The sequence below is a fragment of the Hemicordylus capensis genome, chromosome 2 (assembly GCF_027244095.1).
Source record: "Hemicordylus capensis ecotype Gifberg chromosome 2, rHemCap1.1.pri, whole genome shotgun sequence".
Classification (NCBI taxonomy): domain Eukaryota; kingdom Metazoa; phylum Chordata; class Lepidosauria; order Squamata; family Cordylidae; genus Hemicordylus; species Hemicordylus capensis.
Window position 1 is genome coordinate 134290160 of NC_069658.1, and position 20789 is coordinate 134310948.

At 43.6% G+C, this 20789-nt stretch overlaps 1 protein-coding gene across 3 annotated transcripts in view; it reads left to right on the forward strand.

Annotated features, from left to right (window-relative positions):
• The window catches only part of PLPPR1 (phospholipid phosphatase related 1), a 246955-nt gene that overhangs the window by 123288 nt on the left and 102878 nt on the right, over positions 1–20789 (forward strand). For all 3 annotated transcript variants that reach the window (XM_053297681.1, XM_053297679.1, XM_053297680.1), the window contains one exon: positions 15119–15229. In XM_053297681.1, the coding sequence (XP_053153656.1) occupies positions 15167–15229 (63 nt within the window). In that variant the 5' untranslated portion in view covers positions 15119–15166. The remainder of the gene's footprint in view (positions 1–15118; positions 15230–20789) is intronic.

A 20789-nucleotide genomic window follows, 5' to 3' on the forward strand; every position in this document is an offset into this window, starting at 1 on the left:
ACTGTATGCTATCAGAGAAGCTACAATGAACAACACCTCAGAAACAACAAAACCCAGTACCCCACAGGCTTGTGGGTATGGGGGTGGTTGGCACCCTATGTGCACTACACAACCCCTCGCTCTGGGCAACCCCAGTGCCCCCCAAGTGGAATTATGGGGCTGCTGAAACCTCCATTATTCCCTATGGGAGAAATCTTAAAGACACATAAACTTCAACAAACCACAAAAGATCAGCCCTTTGCCCAAGTCCTTTGAAATAATTCTGGAAGTTTCCTTGCCCCCATTGGGCACTACCACCCACCACACTCTGCTCTGGGACCTTTTTTAAAAATCCAAATCGATTCGGATTCGGAAAATTTGGCTACAAAACAAAACAGGGCTGATTCAGATTCAGAAAATTTGGGTACAAAACAAAACGGGGATGTTTCAATTCGGATACAAATCGAAACAAGAAAATTCCAAAATGCACACCCCTAATGAACAATAACTATCATCTGCTTGGTGTGACTGACCACCAGAGTGTAGTCCAATATTATGGAATAGTACTTTGCTTTCTGGATTGCAGACAAGATTTTTTCAGGAATGGCCTTGCAATAATTTCATTGCAATAATAATAATAATTGCAATAATTTCATTTTGTATGTCTTTGCTCAAATAGTGGTATTTGGATTCCTGTATTATGGAGTGCCTCTATGTGCCTCGCCATGACAGGATCAAATTTTCCAAACAGTTGTACCAGTTTCAGAAAGTTGCCATTGTTTATTTTGAAAAGTTTATCAGACAAGCCTTGTAGAACCGGACATTGAGATCCAAGAAATCTGATTATTTCAATGAGCCTTGCAATCATATCTGACCAGCATTTTCTAGTTCTTACAGGCTTTGATTTTGTGAGTCAAGGGTAGTCTTGCCTTTGAGATCCTTTCTGAAGTCTATCCACATTTTCAAATACTTCATATGACCGAGACTTGTTTCATGTGTATGGGTCAACCCCTCCAGGGCCTTGGATAAACTGCTCAAGTTATTGTAGCCAGTTGATGCAAAACAGCTGGACGAATTGCTTAGAAATCTTGATGAAAACAATTTGCAGCAGAAACAGAACACAGAGTCTGTGAAAGTTGAGTACACTAACCACAGGCTTGGCAGTAGTTCACCATTTTCCATTTTTCAGTTGTAGTATGTGTCACTGAACTTGCATCCACTAGAGTCTGTAGGATACAACATGCCTTTCTTTTGAACAGGTCCTGATTCTGTGAGAATCTATATATTTAATTCTCTAAGGCTTACCTGTGGCTAATCCCATGTGTGGCCGCTCTTGCGAAAGTTTGGAGAGCTGCCAGATAGGCTAGCCATGGGATGAGTGGGAGGGGGAAATGGTGGCAGTGGCTGACCAGCTGGCCGTGGGCAGGGGACGGCACCGAGAAAATAGTGGTAGTGGGGATAGATGGGGACGGGGAGAAGGAGGTGGCAACAGGCAGGCGGGGGGGGAGGCAGTGCTGGGTGGATGACAAAATGGCAACAGCTGGGGGGGCAGCAACAGGCAACAAACTAGAGGAGCAGATGCTCTGCACCCAGCTCAGCTAGTAATTCTTATTTTGTCAGTGAGTTTCAGCCATTTTGAAGATCTGCTCAAGTGCCAATGAGCCTGAAGTTGATGGTGGCTTTGGCCTAAGCTACTCCTCTTCGAAGGACTCTAAAGTACGTGGTGGCTCACTTCACTCTTCCACACTCATTGCTGTTCTTTTCGAGAAATCTTCTTCATCATCAATGAGAGTAAATGAACTAGGTCACTCGATGTTGGTTGGCTATGAGCTTCTCAGTTGGGCTTGCTCCAGAAGTACTTGTACTTGGTAGGTCTTCTTCTGCCTGATGGTGCTCACCTGTCGCTTTCCATTGTTTGATATAATTATCAAGTGCCCAAGCTTGCCTCTGGATTGCTGCTTCTTTTTCCATCTTCCTTTTCCTGTTTTGACAGCTTGAGAGATTCTTTTTTGGTTCCATTGCAACCAGTTTGGGTGAACTCATGTAGAAAAGCTCTTCACTTCGCAACTAGAAAAATGAATCCAAAAACTAAATAGCTGGTGATGACTCATAGCTCCACCCACAATCAGTGTTCCCTCTAATTTTTTTAAACTGTGAGTGGAATGAGTTTTGTTCTGGACAGCAGTATTAAGGCAGTGTGTGCACTTGTGCATTATTATGTGCCACTATAGATGATAAAACATGTGCATGCACATGAACACACACAGACTCAAAAGACATGAAAGGAAAGAAATGTATTTTACAATTCCATTATATTTATAGAATTGGATTTTTACTTTCTTTCACTTCACATTTAAGTATAATAAAAAAACAAGACAGAATCTAAAGCAAGGCAGAAGGAAAACTGAAGGTTTAAACCTAAAAAGGAGCATATACATTGCAAAAATAATTTCTTTGTGGAAAGAAGTTCGATTCCTACTTTGTTTATTCAGTGAGACACAAAACTTAACAAAATTATTCCATTTGTATGATAGGTGGTGCTCCTTCCAGACAGTATTCACTTCATCAAAGTAAGTAAATATTTGTAGGGAAAGGAGCTTATTTATAAGTTCCTATATTTAATATTTTTTATTGTTGATAATTATTTTTGTCTGGAAGGAGCACCTCCTATCATACAAATGGAATAATGCTGCTATAAAGTTTTACCAGTGGGCTTGAACAACTTCCCTACAAGCAAGGTTAAAGTGTTTGGGGCTCAGGGGTTTACAAAAAAAAAAAGGCAACCAAGGTAGGAAATTACAGATGTTTACAAATTGTACATTATGTAGAGAATGTGAATAGAGAGATGCTTTTCTCCCTCTCTCATAATACTAAAAATGAAGGAGAATCAGGATAGCCAAAATAAAGCACTTCTTCACACAATCTGTAATTTGTGGGATTTGCTGCCATGGGATGTGGTGATGACCACTTGCTCAGATGGCTTTAAAAGAGGATAGACAAATTCTCTGAGAGGTATCACTGGCTGTTAGGATGGCTGTGTGGATCCTCTGTGTTCAGAGGCAGTATACCTAAATTCCATGTGTGTTTGTGGGGGTGGGAGGACAACAGCAGAGAAGGGCAATTGCCTCCATGCCCTGCTTGTGGGTGTTCCATAGGCATAAGACCAGCCCTGCTGGATCAGGCCCAAGGCCCATTTAGTCCAGCATCCTGTTTCACACAGTGGCCCACCAGATGCCACTGGAAGCCTACAGGCAGGAGTTGAGGGCATGCCCTCTCTTTAAGTGTTTCAGAATTCAACAATAAGCCTTTTTTCAAGTAAAGACTGAATTCTTACTTACATTTACAGGTGAAACTCGGAAAATTAGAATATCGTGCAGAAGTCCATTAATTTCAGTAATGCAAATTAAAAGGTGAAACTGATATATGAGACAGACGCATTACATGCAAAGTGAGATAAGTCAAGCCTTAATTTGTTATAATTGTGATGATCATGGCGTACAGCTCATGAAAACCCCAAATCCACAATCCCAGAAAATTAGAATATTACATGGAACCAAGAAGACAAGGATTGAAGAATAGAACAATATCGGACCTCTGAAAAGTATAAGCATGCATATGTATTCAGTACTTGGTTTGGGCCCCTTTTGCAGCAATTACTGCCTCAATGCGGCGTGGCATGGATGCTATCAGCCTGTGGCACTGATGAGGTATTATGGAAGACCAGGATGCTTCATTAGCGGTCTTCAGCTCTTCTGCATTGTTTGGTCTCATGTCTCTCATCCTTCTCTTGGCAATGCCCCATAGATTCTCTATGGGGTCAGGTCAGGCGGGTTTGCTGGCCAATCAAGCACAGTATACTGTATACTTTTCAGAGGTCCGATATTGTTCTTTTCTTCAATCCTTGTCTTCTTGGTTCCATGTAATATTCTAATTTTCTGAGATTGTGGATTTGGGGTTTTCATGAGCTGTACGCCATGATCATCACAATTATAACAAATTAAGGCTTGACTTATCTCTCTTTGCATGTAATGCGTCTGTCTCATATATCAGTTTCACCTTTTAATTTGCATTACTGAAACTAATGGACTTTTGCACGATATTCTAATTTTCCGAGTTTCACCTGTATACTTCAATTCTCATTCTGTTCACTTCTCCTGAAATGGTTTACAACCACATACATACAAATAATAAACACACTGAATTGGGGTCCACCAGTTGAGTTTAGACAGGACATTAAACACAATTTGGACTAGTGACACAAGGAGTCAGGCATCTGCTTGACTACTGTGTGAAACAAATTGCTGGACTTAGTGAATCTCTTGTCTGTCCCAGGAAGGCTCTTTTTATGGTCTTATGCAGCAGGCTGAACTAAATTACCTGTGATGCATACATAAACATGTGTGTGCATTCGCCTGATAAGCCACATTGCACATTTATCTATTCTCGCCTATGGAAGGCAACATTAAGCCGCCCGCTTGCAATGGTCTGGACAGGGATACCATGTTGGGACCTGCAGTGAAGTGAGTCTAGGTCTACCCTGTTATTTTTCAGGGGATTCTCAAGCCCTAACACTCAAGCCCTAACACTCAAGCCCTAACACTCAACCTAACAATGACTGGAATGGGGACCTGTTCTTCGTTTTTTATACCACAGTTACAAGAGCTAAAGATACCTGATGATGAAATCAACAGCAAACAAGTTTCAGCCAACCTGTTGGCTTTATATATGAAAAAATAAAAATGCACAGTTGCACAATTCTTAGGTAAGTTGGGGAATTGTTAAAAGAAGGACTAACACTCACTAAGAAGAGGAATATTAATAGCCTTTATTAGTTTATATTTGAATTCATGGGCTGCTTTTCTGCCCAAGGGCCCCTGCAAAATGGCTTAAAGTTAGAACCAATTAAAAATGATTCTGCTTAATAAAATTCAGTACAATAAAGTTAAGTATGCAATAAATAAAACCTTACAAAAAATTCCTCAGACTAAAAACCAAAATGAAGCACCACTATTCAAAGACGATACAAGTACAGTATCTTGGCAGCAATCTAGCAATCATCAAAGTAACATACCCTTCACCAGAGGATGAAAAGCTGATAGTGAAGTAGCCGAACCTGCTACTTGTGACAGGGACTGCTCAGTTCTTCTGATCCCTGAATCATTTAAGGAGAGTCCAAAGTAGTAAGGCAGGACAGGACCTCCAGAAGACCTAGAGAGACCATGGTGGGATTGACTCTCCGAATCTGACTGCAGCACAGACGCGGGAGCTACGAAAAGCTACGGGCATGCATGCGCCCTGATGCCATATCAAGGTGCAGGCATACCTGCTGTCATCAGGGCTCTTGTCTTGCCTCAGCCAGGTGGTGGGGGAACAGGCAACAGGGGAAAGGTGGCACAGTAGGGGGATGGGAGAAGCATGCTCACCCCCCCCCACTTCTGTGCCCCCCTGCGATGCAGTCCACGCTTACCATGTTGCACCAACCCTGCAACACTTAAAGAGAAACATGGATACCAACGATGTTAATAATTATAACTTGGATGAAATATTATTCAGTATCATTGGACAACTGGAAAATTAAGAATCTTCATAAATATCGTTCTAATAGCTCATTCAACTTTTCAAATGAACACTGAAGACTTCAGACATTTGTATTAACCTTTACATTCTAGAGGTCAATTGCAATATCATAACTGCTATACAAATGACATATACCCTGCCTGTTTTGTCACACTACTTACAAGTAAAGACTGGTTTTGAACACTCAGCATTAAAGACCTGGAGGTTGCAAGGTGTGTCATGACTCATGAGTCTCGCCTGGGCCATGTAGACACTTCCACTCTCAGAATAGGGCCAGGGCCGGACTGGGGGCACTGAGAGGGCAGTGGAATGTAAGTGGTGAGGGCGCCGAGTTTTGAGCAGAATAGATCATTAATGGTGGGAGTTGGGGTGCAGGGGCGCCGTGCGGGTAGGGCTCACCGGGAATATGCCCTGTTGCCCTGTGGGCCAGTCCAAGCCTGAATAGGGCTGACTGGCTGGCATAAGAGGGTAAAATGAAGTGCCTAAGTTGAAACTTCTAGACTTGCAGACACCAAGGGGTTCCATGGAACCCTGGTTGAAAAACACTGTGCTAGCGCAGCTGGGAAATGGCTTGATTAGCAAGTGAGAGGTTGCCGGTTCAAATCGCTGCTGGTATCTATATTGGGCAGCAGTGATACAGGAAGATGCATCATCTCATACTGTATGGGAGATAGCAATGGTAAACCCCTCCTGTATTCTACCAAAGAAAACCACAGGGCTCTGTGGTTGTCAGGAGTCGACACCGACTCGATGGCACACTCTACCTTTTAGAGGCTCTGCTCTGTGTGCCGACATTGAGAGAGGCTCAGTTGTCCTGCATGCAGGACAGGGCCTTCTCAGTTACTGCTCCCAGGCTCTGGATTCCAGTCCTTGGCTTCCCTTACTGCCTGTAAGAAGCAAATAAAGACCTTGTGGTTTATCTAGAGACCATTGACTCTGGCTGCTTTGCTTCTTGCTGCTCTGTTGCTGTCTTTTATTGCTCTGCTAATGTAAAGCAGAGCTGCAAGCTGTAATTTGTTTGCTTGTTAGATTAATCAGCTAGCACTTTTGCTGATTAATTGATGGAAGCCAATATTAATGAACTATTAAGCAGAAGAATTAAGGGAATACTTGCTTATTATTTGAGTCTGTTTTGATACCAGCATGTTACTGTAATAGGGAGTCGAAAAGAATATCATGCAAAATGGGTTTTCCTCTTTTAAAATGGAACTTTATATATAAAAGAACAAAATACAGATACATAATAATATTAAATACTTGAATGATCCATCAAAAATGTCCCTCCTTTTACTAGTAAGTGGAGCCTTTTTATTTATTAAGTTTTTTCACATTGGCTTCAAACTAAAATAGGAATCATCATGAGATTTTGATAATATGTATATGTATATGTATATGTATATGTATGTATATATATATATATATATATATATATATATATATATATATATATATATAGTGTGTGTGTGTGTGTGTGTGTGTGTGTGTCTGTGTGTGTGTCAGGGGCATAGCAAGGTTGGAGTGGGCCCAGAGACAAGATTTTAAAATGCCCCCCCCTCACTGAAGCTCAGCTCATGAAGTAAAGAAATCTTGAATGAGGCTGAATAGTTGTAACAACAAGCATAGTAAAGTGTGTGTGTGTGTGTAGGTTTTGTAAATTGTGGATGCTGCAAGTCATTTAATGGTACTAGAGAAAGACCTGCTGTTCTGGTAGCTCCAGGTTTTAACACTCACATCAGTTTTGGAGGATTAATACAACTGAAGAAAGCCTGGGCGGGTGCGCGGCTGGGGGAGTCAGTCATGTGACTTGCCTCTGGGCCCCCCCCCCAAGGCAGTGGGCCCCCAGACAACTGTCCCCCCTTGCCCTATTATAGTTATGCCCCTGGAGTATGTGTATTTTGTGATTAAAAGCAAATAAGCACACCTATATACTTTCCAAAAGTAAATAAAATTATGCACTATGGGAAGCTGAACTTTGCAACATATATCAGTTATATAAACATGGGTGGTGCTAAAGGAGGACAAGGGGGGCAGCAGCCCCCCAAGGATCTTGCGCCCCCCTAACAAATCATAAACTGGAAACTTTAAAAGCTTGCATTACAAAGCATCCTTATTTCATGACTGATACCATAAAAATGAATAGAGAAAATTATGTTTAGAGTGGGAGGATTAATGTAAAATATACTGCTGTTTCTCTTCTCTTTCAAAAATCTATTAAGTAGGACAAAGCTTGCTCTCTGCCAGAAATGCCTTGCTCCTCCTGTGCTCCCTCATATTTATTTATGTATATATCCCCCCCTCCCCAGTACTGCCACTGAATGTAAAGGCAGTGATAACTTCTTCTGCTGGTTCAAGGGGGAGGCAAGGCGCTATAGAACTTGCTTAAGCAAAAACCCCTGGTCACTGGAAACCCTACAGACCCTCTCTCTGGCTTCAGAGATTTCACCGGACATTCACTAGGATTGTGGCCATTTTGCTTACTTGTCCTGCTCTTGTTCTTTGAACAGCAGGCTGACAGACATTTTGTGAGAAAACCTTTTTCTGGCATGGAAGTAAAGGAGAAAGTTCTATCTGCTGGGCTGCTGTTAAGTAATAGATGTGAGGATAGCAAAAGAAAAGAAAAGACGCTCACAGTGTTGTTAAGGAATACTTGTCTCCATTTCTTTTTTTTTATTGCCAGTTACAGTATTTTAAAATGATTGGCCCAGCATGCTTGATTTTTCTTCCTAAAATGGCAATTGGGATCTGGATTGGAACCATGGCATTGAAGGGGGTGGTTTTTCATCCCCCCCCACAGCATCTGACATCAGACATTGGGGCGGAGGGGGTGTCAGGGCTGCAAGGCGCAGCCCCTGATTGAGCATGGCCCGGGTTCCTTGAACCCATTCACCCAGGGGTAGCTCCGCCCCTGCTGCCGGGGTCAGGGTGGCCACTACAGCATCCTCTCCCCCAGGGCAACCCCTTGTCCTCCTCCCAAACCCAGTTGGTGAATGAAGGGCTCACCAGCCGTGAGTGTGAGATGTGACCCTTCTCCCAACCTGTGAGCAAAGGGCTGGCTGGGTACTTTCTTTCTCTTTTTTTGCTCAGAAGAAGGGGGTGAAAGCAAGCAAGCAGCCAGCCCTTCACTGTGCAGGGGAGGAACCGCCATTGCATGGACGGGTTCAAAAAAACCAGGGCCATGCCCCTCGGGCTGCGCCTCACACCCCAGCCATGCCCCCTGCATCACATGTCAGATGCAGTGGGTGGGGTTTTGTTCACACTCGGGGCCGTGCACCCCATTTCCAAGCAAATTCCCAGTCAGTGTGGCCAGGAGCGGCTCTCCCTGCTTAAAAAGGCAGGGAGATGCATTCCCAGTCAGGCTGGGAAGCCAGTGCTGGGCTAAGTTGCTGAAAAATCAAGCCACGCAGCTCCGTTTTGAGCAGCCTAGCCCAGCACCAGCTTCGTAGCCTTGCCAGGAAGGCGTCTCCCTGCCTTTTAAAGCAGGGAGAGCGGCTCCTGGCTGCGCTGCGAAAGTGCCGCCGGCCGGGAATTTTGCTCGGACGCAAAACCCCGCCCCCTGCATCTGATGTCAGACTCAGGGGTGTGTGGCTGGGGGTGGGGGTGCCACCAGTGGGTGGAACAGGGGCCGCCACTGTCCTCCCTACGTGCCTGGCTCAGTGGCTGAGAAGAAGTGGGAAAGGGGTGACACCGATGGTGGTGCTAGCATTCAGAAGGGAGACCACACACACCCCACTCCCTGGGAGCAAAGGGCCCGCTGGCTGCTTTCTACTTAAGTGCCACTATCATACTGATATTGCAAGCTGCCTTTGATATCCCTTTGGCTAATAAGCCATAGCAGATTTCGTTCTTCTCTTCTTCTTTTGTCTCAAGGAAACCTGCAAGCATTGCTACAGTACTTGAAAATGATATTCAGGTGCCTGGGTCTATGCCAAGTATAACCTCCCCCTTCTGTACACAAGCATGTACAAGTATCTGCCATTCGAAAAGAATCTCAAAATAATTTGCTTTGGGGGGTTCTTGGAAGCACAGCCACCTCTCACTATTGCAGCTGGAATATTTTTGGAAGATATTTCCCTGATGAATCTCAGCATTTGGTTTTCATCTACAAAGCATTATTTTTTTTTGCCCTGTGGTAGTTAATTACTTTACCTATGCAATATTTATTGTTAGGGGTTATCATTTCAGGCAGCACTGCAAAGGCAAACTGTCTGGCAGATGCTTAATTTCTGTACAAAATAACTGTTATGCATCCATAGAGGCATTAAGAACTATGCGACTGGATCTTGTATGACATGCGACTATGTTTGCCAGCTTTCTTCTGGCTGTGCTCTTCCTGTGCCTTTAACAGCTGCCTGTCCGGGTGTGTTTCACACAGGGCTTTTAGCTCGCATCTCCTCCAGAATGGAGGGTGTGGGTTCACATATTGGCCAGATTTACCTCAAAGTCCCTGAGAGCTTTCAGGGAGAACTTCAAACATGATTAAGGTTTTTCATTGTACATTAGATTGTAGCCCGATTTACATCCAGGGTAAAAAAAAAATCCACTCTTTGCATTGTTGCTTTGGGGGGGGGACGGACTTCAAACTTACAGTAAACTCGTAGTAAAGCCTGCTGTGTGAAAAATGCCACACATTTAGCAATTCAGTCTTTCCCCATTAGTCCATTTACATTCCTAGAAAAGTTTTGGCTGCCATGCCATTTTTCTGTATGTCAGGCAGAAATTAAAGGCACAGGGGTGCTGTCAGAACAAGAAAAATGGCAACAATAACTTGCTGGGAGATAGTTGCTTGTTTCTAGAAGTGCTAATTTGTGGTCTGAGCCCTGGGAAGCACTGAAGTGTCTGCTGGAGTGTCATCAACCGGGTATACTTGTGGTTGTTTTGCCATCTGCCTGGGGAAAGGACTTTAGGCACAGTCCAGTAGAAGTTGCTCACAGTTTAGTCCTTTTGAAATCCAAGGAACTAAAAGGCACAATTTAATCTATTTATGTCCCATTACTTTCTGTGGAAATTAGAAGTGATTTTATACATAACGACTGGCATTTCCCTTTGTCTGAATTCCACACTGCTCCACTAGCCTGGAAAATGGATATAGCTCAGCGGAAAAGCACGTGTTTTAAATATAGAAGGTCACAGGTTCAATTACTGGAGGGTTTTCAGACAGCAGGCTTTACCACGAATTTACTGCAAGGCATTACCGTGAGTTCGAAGTTTTTTTTAAAAAACCCAATGCAAAAAAGTGGATTTTTTTTTAACCTTGGATATAAATTGGGCTACACTCTTAGCATGCAATGAAAAACCTGAAATGTGTGTGAAGTGCTCCCATCCCCGGTAGCTCGCAGGGACTTCGGAGTAAATCTGGCCAATATATGAGTGCATATTCTCCATTCCAGGGATTCTCAGCGTGTGGGTCCCCAGATATTATTGGACTTCAACTCCTATAATCCCCAGCCCCAGTGGCCTTTGGTTGGGAATTATGGGAGTTGAAGTCCAATTACATCTGGGGACCCACACGTGGAGAATCCCTGCTCCATTCCAGCGGAGATGCAAACTAAAAGTCCTGTGTGAAAAACACCCTGGTATCTCCAGACGGGACTGGGAGAGACCTCTCTCTGAAATCCCAGAGAGCTGCTTGCAGTCAATGTAAACTGAGTCAGTAGAAAGCAGGCTCTTATGTACAACCTGTATACGAAGGACTCACATGGACTTGCCACTTGCACTAGTATCAGTGGCCCAGAGGGGGGATGCATGCAGGAGTTGGGGGTTGTCACTAGCCATGTGATCCTCATAACCCTACATTTATCATCTAAGCATTGCTTAAGGTGCATGGGATCTACCCACGAGGACTTGGCAACTACACCACTTTGGTAATGAATAAATCAGACCTTAGTCATGAATAACTGCAGAAAGCCATAGTGTGATCTTCAGAGGTCCCTGATTACTAAAAACAGGGCCTTTTTGGTAGCAGTGCCCTCCTTCTGAACCTATGCCTAGAGAAGACAAACAGACCAGTTCCCTCCCTTCCAGAGAGTGGTCAAAACTCTTTTTCTCAAAGGCTATTGAAGGAGCTGTTTAAATAATAATTTGGTGTTGCTTGTCCTGCTGTTGTTTTATCCTGATTTTACCTTCAATGTTGATGGGCTCATTTTCACTTTGCTACTTTGGACCATTTTTTGGTTGACTTATTGTAACTTATATGTAAGCCACCTCAAGAAATCTTTTTGGATAGGAAATTAGAATATTTATTTAATAAACAGATAAAGATCCCCCTTTTAACGCTGAATCGAACTCTTGAACAAGATCAGTCTTGCTTATTAACTACTCCACATTTAGGGAAGGACAATTGATGACTTCCCCTTCTAAGAAGCAAAAAAATATCTCATGTACACAAATGCCAGCATTGTCTTCAAATATTTTTTAAAAGAAATGCTGGGAGCAATTGCTCTTAAAAATGACCTCCAGTGCAACCCTATACATATTTACTTGGGAGTAAGCCCTACTATATGATTCAATAGAGCTTGAATCCCAGGTAAGAGATTTGATAGAGCTTGAATCCCTGGTAAGCATGCATATAATTGTATGCATCTGATAAACAACGTGGCAGAAATCCACTGTTTATCCACCATTTTGGGGGGAAACCCATACCATGCAATTCCAGTAGTTTTGTCTTATTCCAGTAGTTCCAGTAGTTTTTTCTTAACTGTATAGCACTGAATGGAATGCTGAATCCCCTCTATGTAGTTTTTTTCATTAAGATCATGTTCTATAAGATTGGGCCTAGATGTTATGGGGTGTGTGTGTGGGTGTGTGTGAAAATGCTGAAAATTGGAGCTCTGTGTCTCCACCTCTTCCTTCAAAAGTCTCGAAGAAAACAGAGCTTTCCAGATAGGGACACATTGTTTTATATGTCTGTCAAATGTATATGCTGCCTTCCTCCTCCACTTGTTTGGTTTTTATTTGTACTAGCAGGGGAAACTGGAGTGAGATGATGCTGTGTCACACATTTTGAGAGGAGAGGCAGGCTGTTTCTTTCAGCAGCAATCCCAGATCTACCATAATATCTAGTTCTAGCCTATGGTTGAGAAGAATATTTTCTGCTGGACACTAGCATTCAGTACATTTCTGCTTATTAAGATTTCCATTTCCCTGACCTCTGACTTCTTTCAGCGCTCCCTCCTCCTGACAGGAATCCCTGAGGAAATAAAAGCTTTTTAGGCTGCGAAAGTTTGCCTTCATGGCTCTCCTTTCTTAACTGTCTTCGTAGTTAATTTCCAATTTACTTAATATAAATTCCACAGCTCTGTCTCTTTTCCCAGGAGGCTGTAGACAGTAACCTCTACCTCATACTCTTTGTTTCAAGGGCTTTCAGGAGGTATACACAGGATAAATTAGGCAAGATGGGAATTAGCACTAATGCTAATGATTCCATAGCTCTTGCATTCAGAGACGCTCTAACCTCCGGACTTTGGGGCCACGGTTCATGTCCTCCATGGTCCAGGGGGGGCCTCCAAATGACTGTGGGGCCCCCTATATCCACCCCACGCCTGCCTGCTGTGCTGCGGCTAACCTACGTACTGTTTTTTTAATAAACAAAGCCACCGCACAGCCGAGGGGTGGCTGTGGGGGGGGGGCAAGCCAAGTAGTCAACCTCCTCCCCACCTCCAGTGGCGGTGATGGGGGGAGCGACCGCTGGGCACGAAAGTGGCCAGAAAGACTGGGGTGGGGTGAGAGGTCAGTACCAGGGCAGCTGAAATTTGCAGGGCAAATGACCCTGTGTACATGATCTCACCCAGGCCAGTTCCTGGCCATAAAGGAAGCTAAGGGGTTGGCCTGGCTCCTGGGAGACTGGAGGAGTCTCCTATCTATCTAACGGCACTGACTTCTGCTGCTTGTTCTGTGGTAGAGGAGTGAGTAAATGGAGGTGTTTTAAAAATAATTAATTCAGTTTGTAGGACCATCATATGCAATGACTGTATTTTCTGACACTTTGCTGTAAAGTTATAATCTGGTGGATAGGGGAAAAGGGGAGCAAGACATATTGGGAGAGGGGAGTACCCATTATCCTTTGCGACCCACTGGAGTCATCCCTTATCACGTTCTAGGAAGAACCAGAACCAAACCAATGCAAAACTTCTCACACCTTATTTAATAAACTTCTATTAAGAAAGCAGCAAAATAGTTCACACCAATACAAGTTTAACAAAGAAGGGAAATTAAACTAAGAAAGCATTGTTTTGGGGGCATAAAATATGAATATGTAAAACTGCCTTATTCTTAGTTAAACCATCAGTCAGTCTAGCCCAGTGATGAGAGCCAGCGTGGTGTAGTGGTTAGAGTGCTGGACTAGGACCGGGGAGACCCGAGTTCAAATCCCCATTCAGCCATGAAAACTAGCTGGGTGACTCTGGGCCAGTCACTTCTCTCTCAGCCTAACCTACTTCACAGGGTTGTTGTGAAAGAGAAACTCAAGTATGTAGTACACCGCTCTGGGCTCCTTGGAGGAAGAGCGGGATATAAATGTAATAATAACAATAATAATAATAATAATAATGTCTAGGCTGGCTTGCAGAGGCTCTCCAAGGTCTCAGGTGATGCCCTTTCCTAGCCTTGCTACCTGAGTTCTTTTTCTCCCTCTTCCCCCTAAACTGGAGATATCAGAAATTGAACCTGGAACCTCCTGTCTGCAAAGCATGTGCTCTATGGCCTCATCTCCAAAGTGATGTACAAATCAAACACTGAGCAACCTTGATCACAAATTGGTGTGGTCACCAGGGCCTAGATAAAGTCCTTTGAGGGCTGTCCATTCTTGTCTCGGATCAAAGTCATGGTGGAGGGACGAGGTTCCTGACAGGATGGAAGCCACTGTTGGCCAAGTAGTGGAAGAAGGACAGCAGGTTGAGAATAGTAGAGAGCTCTAGCCAGAACTTTCTACTATTAACCTACTCAGACAGTAGGTTAAAGTCAAAGACCAAGGCTGGGTTAAGGTGGAGGAAGAACAGCAGGGAATTGAAGATAATGAAATGTAGCAAAGCACCACCCAGGAGGAGCCCTGTTCTAGTAAGCAGCATGGCATCTTTAATTGCTTAGGTAAGGCTCCAGAGGTGCACAGGAAGTTATATAAAGGCCATGCCAATTCAGAATGGGTCCTAAACTGCCAATCAGAATGCCCTGGAACAAGTGTTCAGGGGGGTGCTGTGATTCTGGCTGATGGACAAAGTATCTGCTTAGCAGCATGAAAGAGACTGGCTCAGTAGTAGAACCAATATGCTAGCTCCAGGATTCATTCTCTTATGGTCTCCACTTGCAAGGATCTCAGCTAGCAGGGCTGAGAATGGCCCTGGAGAGGTGTTAAAATAAATAAATAGCACTGAGGCAGATGGGCCAGTAGTCCAGATCAATGTAAAACAGCTTTATATGTCCAAGCTGGAGACATGTGGGTCTTTGCATTTGTTTCCTAACCTGCGGTGAGATCGCGCTGTAACACACACATAAATCTTCCGACTGCATTAAATGAGAAACGTCCAGCCTCTTACCACTGCAATGACCCTGTTTTTTTTCTTTTTGTCAGCTGTGAACAACTTCAAACACTCTAACCTCAAGAGGTGTGTGATGAGAAATGGCTTTGGGGAACAACACGCAGCGAAGTTACTCCATCATCCCATGTTTCATCTTTGTCGAGGTGAGTGAAGCTTGTGGACTTCAAGTTTTGGGTAGCATCATTCATTTCATCATGATGTATTATATCTGAAGAGAAAATATGGTAGAGAAATGCTCATCACTGGCATTATAAGCCTAAGCATCCTATATTAAGAGTAAATGGTGAGTCAGTCTGCATGTTTGTATTGATCATGCAGAAGTAGCATTTCTTTATTTTGATTAATCTTGGAGAAAAGCCCTATGAATGTCAAAACACAGTCCTTTTTTATTCTGGTGGTATGTACTGTAGAGTTAGTTTTTGAGCTATAAGACCTTGTTTCTATATGATTTTTATGTTGTTAAAACTGCTGGCTCATACTTGATTGTATCCAGGAGCATAACTATAATAGGGCAAGGGGAGACAGTTGCCTGGGGGCCCACTGCCTTGGGGGGGGCCCCCAAAGGCAAGTCACAGGCAAGCCAGCTGTGCACCTGCCCGGGCTTCCTTCAGTTGTATTCATCCTCCGAAACTGATGTGAGTGTTAAGAACTGGAGCCACCAGAACAGCATGTCTTTCTCTAGTACCATTAAATGACTTGCATCGTCCACAATTTACGAAACCTTTAAAAAATAATTTAGGGTGATGTTCTGTTGTGGCACATAGGGGTGTGTGTGTGTGTGTGTGTGTATAGATAGATAGATAGATATAGATAGATATAGATAGATAGATAGATAGATAGATAGATAGATAGATAGATAGATAGATAGATAGATAGATAGATATAAATTTTACTATGCTTTTTGTTACCACTATTCAGCCTCATTTAAGGTTGCTTAACTTCATGAGCTGAGCTTCGGGGGAGCTTTTAAAATCTTGTCTCTGGGCCCACTCCAACCTTGCTACACATCTGATTGTATCTCTTTGTCTGAAACTACTGAAAGAGATAATGCAGCATGGCATAGGAAGGAGCTCACCTCTCACTTATCTATCTATGGAATTTTGGGAGGTGTGCTTTGCCCCCAAGAGGACATACATCCAGATTTCATGGTTGTGCTTGTGAATGGAAGAATGAAACAACTGCTTTGCTTGAAAAAGTCAATGATGCTTCCTCTCCCCATGTATGTTTAAATCTTCCAATGCATATCTCATTCCCATGGGGGCATATGCAGCACACACATTTCCCTGCACAAAGCAGATGCATGGGCTAGCTTCAGATAGTCTGCGGGTGAAGACAGACAGAACATGAAAGCAGAAGCTACAGTGGACATTGCCCCCCACCCCCGCTTGCAGTTTCAGTGGATGTGCATACAAGCAGAGTGATAATTGGTTCAGTCTTCTCCCCATGTTTCAGGTACACTGCCCACCCTTTTTTATTTTGTTCAAGTACAGCATGTATGTTTATCCATTAATCTGTCACCTAGTTGGTTTGTTTTTTAGACACATACACAGACACAATTTTAAAGTAGCAAAATGATTGTGGGAACTGTATGAGGACTCGTGCCTATGTCTCATGGCAGCTTTCCACCATCACTCTGAAAAGCTGCACAACAGAGCTTCCTGTGGGAGAGGCAAAGGTACATCTGAATTTAAGATGGTGAGGCCAGTTCCAAATTGACGTCACAGTTCTATAAATGTTACATTTGTCTTCACTGTAAGGAAGCATGCAAAGAGGAAATGCAAGAATCTTCCACATTCAAAGCCACACTTAGTGGACTTTAATTTCAGCAGTGTCAGAGTTGCTCCAGGCAAACACAGCTCTTTGGATGCTAAATTCAGTCAGTGTACAGGTCTCTTAGTTCTCCAGTCAAACTCTTTGCTTCTCTTTCTGGTAGGAGAAAAGTCTTGTGTTTTCTTAGCATGTATGTGGGTTCTGTCCCTCCTTGCCATCCAACTTTGGTCTCTGTCTGTCTCTCCTGTTTCATTCTCAGTTCTACTGAGATGTTTCATTTTGTCCTATGAAGCACCCACATCTATTCATCCCTCCTCTTCTAAACACCAGAGCCAATTAACTTAGTTGCACAATGAATCTGTTGCTGGCTTGTACCATTTCAGACTGTCGATAGAGCATCTAATATTTCTGAATTATCTCCCATGTTCAGTACTCCCTGACAAAGAAAATGAGTTTGTTAAAGAGGACGTTAGGATAGGTCCCTTTCTCTGAGCTGTTGCTATTATATGTGTAGGAAGTTGTTGTTGTTGTTGTTGTTTAATGTGAAGAAACATTTAAGCATGTAATTTTCCATGGTAGAGCCCAGCAAAAAGTGCACCACGTCAGAACCTGATCATTTGATTCTGCTCTTGCGCATTTAGCTGTCCTTTGCTAGCTTCCCTCTTTCTTCTCTGTTTTCTTGTGATCATAGCCTTATTTTTAGGAGTTGCCTTTCTCGTTTGGAGCCTTTTCTCCAGCTGATATTAGTAATATATTTCCATCTGTTGTCTTTATTTGTTGTGTGAACATAGAAAGCTGCCTTCTACTGAGTCAGATCACTGTTTCAACCAGCTCAATATTGTCTACACTGGCTGTCAGTGGCTCTTCAGGGTTTCAAACAGGGATTTTTTTGCAGCCCTGCCTATAAATGACACAGATTGTGCCTGAGGGGTTCTATCTAGCACAAGGGTTCCAAATCTATGGTACTCCAGATGTATCTGGGGATGATGGGAGTTGTAGTTCAGCAAAAACTGGAGTACCACAGGTTGGGAACCCCTGAACTATGCCTCCAAGTCATGATACATTCTTTTCAGTTAGGTGGGTGCAGGGAGGGGAGTCTCCATTTAGTTGTCTCCAGAGCTGAACTTCCAGAATTGCTTTGCTCCCTAATAATTTCTTTTATCACATATGCCTAAAGCCCTGTTCATTCATTCTGTAATCGTGTAATACCAGACACAATGCCAACGGAAGTACATTGCAAGAATCGATGTGCAAACAGGTTCGATGTTGACGGTCTAATATTGAACCAACTCCCCCCACCCCCCACCCTGGTTCTGTATCAGACCAACCACCACCCCAGCTGTTCAGGGGGATTCACTATATATATATATATATATATATATATATATATATATATATATATACACACTTAAATTTTCTTTACTCATCCCTTCTGGGGGGGCTTCCCTGAGGCCATGGGGGGGGTCCTCCGGAGTTATCCCTCCCCCCCCCAGCCTCCATTATGCAAAAGATTACCTGGTCCAGGCAGTCTTCAGCCTGTTTCGGACCTGCCCTGCATGGCAGTGGCAATTTTGGAGGCCACTATACATGCCCAATGGGCCTCAGTGTGGCCTGGGGCAAGTAAAAAACAACAACATCATGGACCCCCCCCCGAACTGAACCGAACCGGGTTCAAGGGGGTGTAGAACCGAACTGGTCGAGTTTGGGTCCAGTTTGGATTCGAACCAAACCGGGTCAGTTGGTTTTGTGCACATTCCTACTGGCAAGCTCTTTCCTGCACCAACACCTTCCATAGCTCCCCACCACCACTTCTCTCTCCTGGAATCAGCATTTGTCTATAGAGACAAAATTCACACATTACTTTCAACACTCATACAACAAATGTACAGTGTAGACAGGTACAGATTTGTACACAGGTACAGTTATTCACACATTATGTTGAACACAGATATTATGTTGAACACTTCCTATCTGTACCATGTATTTGCAGGGCCTGTATCCAGGTTCACTTTTTTAAATGAACACAGGTACAGTCATTCACACAAACACGTGTACAAGTGTACAGATATTTGTACATTCATACATCATAATGTCTGAATCGGACTAAAGACTGTACCTAGAGACAGATGCTCCCTGTGGTTGAGAATGTTGGGTATTCTAGATCATAGGGAGGATCTCTCCCTGGGAGCATTTCTCTATGCATTTCAGACAAATGCTGTATTAGTGGAGAGCAGGGATTTGGGAATGATCACCACAAGGGCAGAGTTTTCTGGTACACCTCCCTTGGCACTTTTGGTACAGAATACATGGTTACATAACAAGTGAACGAGGCTTTTCGAAGCACTTACAACCTCCACTTACAGCTGGCTGATTAACTGCAAGGCATGGAGACACACAAAATGCACATGCATTTTCATACATACACAGCAGCCACTGACTACAAATTTATCCCTCTGGACTCTGATGTGCTAGGAATAAAATGAAGAATTTCAGGCACACATGTTTTCAAAATCAATCTATCAGGGCTCATTCGTGCAAACCATGGGCCTCGTCCATTGGATAAGGCAGTTAAAATGTCCCTGGGCCCGGAGGGTCAAAGGACCCACAAGGGCAGCAACGCCCTGCCCCCACACCGCCAAGCTGCCACCCCACCCGCTGCCATTTCCCTGTGGTGGTGGCAGCGGGCAGGCTTCTCCCACCTCCCCAGCCGGTGCGCAGGCCTCCCCATTCATGGCATGCAATGCTCTCCCTACTCAAACTGCGCAGACATGAGAGAAGCCAGTGTGCCGGCCGGGGAAGGGGAAGACCCATGCGCCAGCCAGAGAGAAGCCAGCCAGCTAGCCTGCCAAGAAGCCCGCCCCCCACCCCCACCATGGGTAAATAGAGGGGGAAGTGTGGTGGAGCGGGGTTTGGAAGTAGGGGGCATGGCTTTGGTGCTGGGTGAGGGGAGCCCCCCATACAAATTTGTCCCTGGGCCACCGAGAGCTTCCCTACGCCTGCAAACAGAGATGAAGTAGAAAGCCTCTATCTGGATTGTATTATATCAAATAGCAGGTGAGGGTTCATATGAATGAATGTTCCACTATTTTTTTAAAAAAAATTCCCCCGCCACACAGAATACTAGTTGTCAGGGAGAAAGGCCCTAGATTAGCCTGCTCCCTGACATACGAGTTTTCTATTTGCAAGGAACTTCTGTCCAAGCAGAAGCATTCAAGCATGCCCTCTCCCACTTGCAGTCTGGAATGATATAATGTAGGAACAGGTTTACCTGCCCATCTGCTGTTTGTCTGAACTGAGCCGCATCTCCAAGGAAACCTGAGGATTTATTTTTTTCTTTCTGCAAACAGACAAGGACAAAATCAATGTATCATTCCTTCATCCAATCATCTTTTTTTTTTTTTTAAAGGAGAGAAAGAGAGATACCAGGCCTCAGAAGGAAAATATCTTAATTTTTAGCCAGACTCAACCATTTCTGAAGGGGTTTTTTTTAGCCCTCTAATGTGTGAATGATGGGTCTTACTGAAAGTGCAGGTGAGAGAGTTATAAATTGGCTTTTCTGTAGTCAAGGCTGTCATGAACGTAAAAATAAATCAAGTGGCACTTTGGAGGGAGTTGCGAGTGTTGCTCGCTACCCCTCAATTTATACTGTATTCCTCTATATGTTTCAAATAATGCCAGCATTCAGGGCTGATTTAGGAAGCAGAACGGGAGTGGTAGATTTTTGTTTTTGTTTTTGAAACATTGCTGTCTACTGGTACTCTTCTTTATAATCTTTTCTTTTTAACAAAAAAAAACCTTATTTAAAAAAATAATAAAGTTGCACTGGTTAACCCAGTGACTAGTGCAATATACATAATCATGGCTTCATGAGTGCATGGAGATTACACCTTGAGATATTAGTGGCCGACATCATCACTAACCATGCAGAGATGC